At 39.0% G+C, this 4,108-nt stretch overlaps 1 protein-coding gene across 1 annotated transcript in view; it reads right to left on the bottom strand.

The window, feature by feature from the left end:
• The window catches only part of LOC107746597 (calcium-binding mitochondrial carrier protein Aralar1-like), an 8,578-nt gene extending 4,626 nt beyond the window's left edge, over window positions 1-3,952 (bottom strand). The window contains exons 1-5 of the mRNA XM_016560875.1: window positions 3,896-3,952; window positions 3,051-3,104; window positions 1,666-1,811; window positions 1,028-1,143; window positions 481-620 (exon numbers count right to left, since the gene is read on the bottom strand). Coding sequence (XP_016416361.1) covers window positions 481-620; window positions 1,028-1,143; window positions 1,666-1,811; window positions 3,051-3,104; window positions 3,896-3,907 — 468 coding nt within the window. The 5' untranslated portion in view covers window positions 3,908-3,952. The remainder of the gene's footprint in view (window positions 1-480; window positions 621-1,027; window positions 1,144-1,665; window positions 1,812-3,050; window positions 3,105-3,895) is intronic.
• Between the last annotated feature and the right edge of the window lie 156 nt (window positions 3,953-4,108).

Below are 4,108 nucleotides of genomic sequence, written 5' to 3'. Positions count from 1 at the left end.
TTCAGCGGCTCAGATGTCGGGAGTAAATGACGACTGCTATGTTCATTATTACATCCAACAACAGAACACCTCAGTCACTTAGGAGTCATTCTTGTCTACATCTGCTCCGGCGGTGAAACAATGGCGGACTGATGACAGCTCACTCAGGGCGGGTCTAAGGTAAAACGCCACTGTCAATCAAACAATCGTGGGAGCGGCCTTGGTCTGTGTGACGTCACACAGACAGGCATCTGAGAACGGCTTGATTTGAGAAAGGGGAAATGATTTAACGAGATAAAAAAAAAACACTGGGTGGATCTTTATCATAACAGGGTGGTTGTGTACACATACTGCCAACACACATTTCAGTTCAAACAACTTGTAAAAGTGCATGTCGCATCCGCTGACCCCTTTAAGGTATCAAATATTTTATAACAACAAGAAAAATGTAATATGATATTTACATAACTCTGAGGGTGTATAACTGTTTGGGTGTGGTACCTGCAGGAATTGGGTGAACTCCAGGTAGCTGAGACTTTTTTTTCTGTCATTGCCGAAATGCAAGCGGATGAACTCGCAGTCCCAGTTGAAGGGGATGTGGTGGTGCACGGTGGTCTGGCTGAAGATATCACGCACGTTCTCTGTAAACACACGGATAGGCTCAGATTTACACTCCTGAAGAACATAACGGGCGTTGCAACATTACTGACAGTGTTTTAAAGGTTCTCTGAACTCGTGAACATGTGCATGAATGAATGTCTCTGTGTTCAAGGTTAAGCTGTTTGTTTGTTTAGCATAACTACATTACGATCAGCTGACTCTGTAAAGGGAATAAAAACACTGCGAGCTGCCTTGCCATCTACATACTGTAGGCAGCATTAAATGAAAAGGTGGATTAACTGGAATGGCCTACATAGTAATCTCCATACACCACACAAATTCTAAACTCTTGAACTGATTACAATGGAGTTTGATGTCAGCATGTACAAACACAGAAGTCCATTTTAAATAAGGCTGAACATTTATATACAGTCAATACTGTTCTCACCGAAGGACACACATCCAGTGCCCGTCTTGTCAAATAGCTGGAAGGCCACGATGAAGAGGGCATCAGGCACACACAGCACCGACTCAAAGGCCAGAAACTCTTGGAACGAGATCAGTCTGAATGGACAAAAAATAAATAGAAGAAACACTGAAAACACAAACCTATGGTCATTCTGCAATCTCTTTCACACACATTGCTCTTGAGCAGCAAATCAGCATATTAGAATGATTTCTGAAGGATCTTGTGACACTGAAGACTGGAGTAATGATGCTGAAGATTCAGCTTTGTACAGAAATGAATTGCATCTTACAATATATTTTTATTGCAATAATATTTATTTTAGCTATTTTAAATTGTAACAATATTTCACAATATTACTGTTTTTACTGTATTTCTGATCAAATAAATACAGCCTCCTTCTTTGAAAAAAATCTTACCGACCCAAATGTTTGAGCAATAGTGTATGTGCAATACAGAAATTTTGCCATATGCATCTGGCTGCTACTGCAAAAAAAAAAAAAGCAAAATCTCATGAAAGTGGGTGAATTTCTAGATCTGAGCTGAGGTTTAGGCTTCATATCAAACCATCAATAATTAAAACACAGAAAAAGAGACAAAAAACAAGATGTTTGTCTCACCCATCTTTTGTAGTATCTGCCACACCGGCGAGCAGCTGCACAGTTTTAGGGTTGTAGTGGAGCTGTGTGTGGAGGCCCAAAAACTTCTGCACAAAATCATTGGGTGTCATGTACCGCTCTCCATCCTTATCCACCACACTGGCATACTGAGGAAAAACAACACAAACACAGTCACAGCATCTGTGTTGGATGTAAAGCATGATTAAATGTGCATTTGAAGAGTTTATTTGCAAATACAGATAACTCCGTTTTTATTAATTTTCTTAAATCATGTTTTTTATTGTGTTATAATGTTTTTATTGTTTTAGTTAGCTGTATTTGTATTATTATTATTATTGAATCAAAACAACCCAACTGCAGTTTGATTGATATTAATTGGAATGCAGGATAAAAAAATTTAAAAAAAGATTTTTGAACATTTTTAAAAACGGAGTTATCCGTTTTTGCAAATGAACTCTTCATTTGTATTATCCTCATTTGTAGGGCACTTAGTATGATTTATTTGCATAAAGAAGAACCTGAAAATCAATGTCATTAAGCATGCAGACATTTAAGAAAATAAAAAGTAGTCGGTTGTGTAAAACAACACCGGCTTTCTTCCAAACAACTGTGTTGGCAATATGCAAGCTGAAACTGTATTTATTTACCAAGTACCAACCTCTGCCTAGTTGGACAAATGGGCAAAGGTGACAATCAATATTCATGTGCCACGTGAGTTGTGTATTTTCCCAGTTTTGATCAGCAGCAGCTAAGCAGGACACAAAAAACTAAAGCGAGATGTCCTCTGACCTTATCGAGACATTCTTCACTCATCCAACTACTGCCCTGACATTCAGGTCTTCCTCCAAACATCCATCTCACACGCTTGAGTCCTATTAATAGAGCCACATCGCACGCAAGTCGCCGAGTTACCAGACACCAAAGCGAACCAACACAGCCAAAGAAACAACTACTCTCAGCTGAAAGACGCACAAGATCTCACCGGCGGAAATCACAAATCACTACACCAATATAAAAGCCCTGGCTGACATTTAATGAGGGAGGGAGATTAGATTTTCCCTATTCATGCTTGAAAATGAAGAATACACACAATAAACTGTTTTCCCACAAACACACACACACTAGACTTTTTCCCAAGCATGTGAGTTTCTCTTTGAGTTGCTTTGGGGAAAAAGGTGAAGACAATAGAGTGACAATTAAAAATGCAGCGTCACTAAGGAATAAAGATCTAATGACAGGCCAAAGTCATGACACTATCTGCACTGGCTTCTAAAGTTGCAGACCTGGTTTCTCATTGGAATTGACTACAGTGTAAAGGATGAAACTAAAAAACATCATAACCTGATATTACACCAAAATGAAGCTTTTCTGTTGTTTAAACTTACCTTTTGAAAGATGCCCTTTAGCTCATTAGGGTCGGCCCTTTTGGTTAACTGCACCTGCAAAACAACAACAGCACAGAATAACAATAAGGTTTCTTGATTTCTATAGAGATGAATTGTGAATCTTAAGAGCTATGCTCTATAATTATAGCCACAAAACCACCACAATATTTAGCGAAATGCATTGCTTGTTTTAGAGCTCTTTCTGCATCTATTAAAGGTTTTTCACCGAGTCCAAAGATGACAAGGTTTTACTGAGAGACGAGACCTAACGTTAGTCTAGTGTTCAGAACTACATTTATTTCTAAATGCTCATTTAAATATCAAACGATCTTTGCGGTTTTGAGAGCGCATTTAACATTATTGGGACTTTCTGGCACACAGACCTTTCACATAATGTACGCAAAACAAAAAGAACCTAGTTTTAACAAAACACAAAATAACAAGTCAGTAATTACTCCACACAAACACACATGAAGTCTCTGTAGAGTAAAATAACCACAATTTCGCCCACACAGTACATTTTATAAACAAACCCAATCTCTAACAAGACAAAAGCCCGCTATAGGGCAGATTAATGCTGTTTAATACACAATTCTACTATTTTGTATGGTTTTATGATCCTCTCAGACACTAAATTCAGTCAGTCTCAGCGGGAGTGTAACGTTAGTGATAAGCTCAGTGATGCTCGCGCCGCTCCGTTAAAAACGTTTATCATTGTCTCTACTCCACCCATTTACGCATCTATTAGCCTTTCTGCCGTTAAAAGTCAGCAACTGTATTTAAAAGTCGACAGCTAAGAAATGAAAACGCAATTTTTCAGTCAAATGCGGAGTCGCCGGAGTCACCTTGGCCGCCATGCTGCTGTCTGACGTCACGGGTGGTCATGGGGTCGCGCAGGCGCGTGGCCGATGACAGAGCGCGTGAGAAGAACATAGAGGTGCGCGCGCGCATGTGATGTCACACCTAACAGTCTAGCGGTCTTTTATTATTATTATTATTAGTAGTAGTAGTAGTAGTAGTAGTATTATTAGTATTAGTATTATTGTTATTGTTATTAT

Source organism: Sinocyclocheilus rhinocerous, unplaced genomic scaffold (genome assembly GCF_001515625.1).
Source record: "Sinocyclocheilus rhinocerous isolate Xijiao unplaced genomic scaffold, SAMN03320098_v1.1 scaffold588, whole genome shotgun sequence".
NCBI lineage: Eukaryota > Metazoa > Chordata > Actinopteri > Cypriniformes > Cyprinidae > Sinocyclocheilus > Sinocyclocheilus rhinocerous.
Note: the sequence above shows the minus strand (reverse complement) of the source record. Positions and strands in the feature narration are given on the sequence as shown.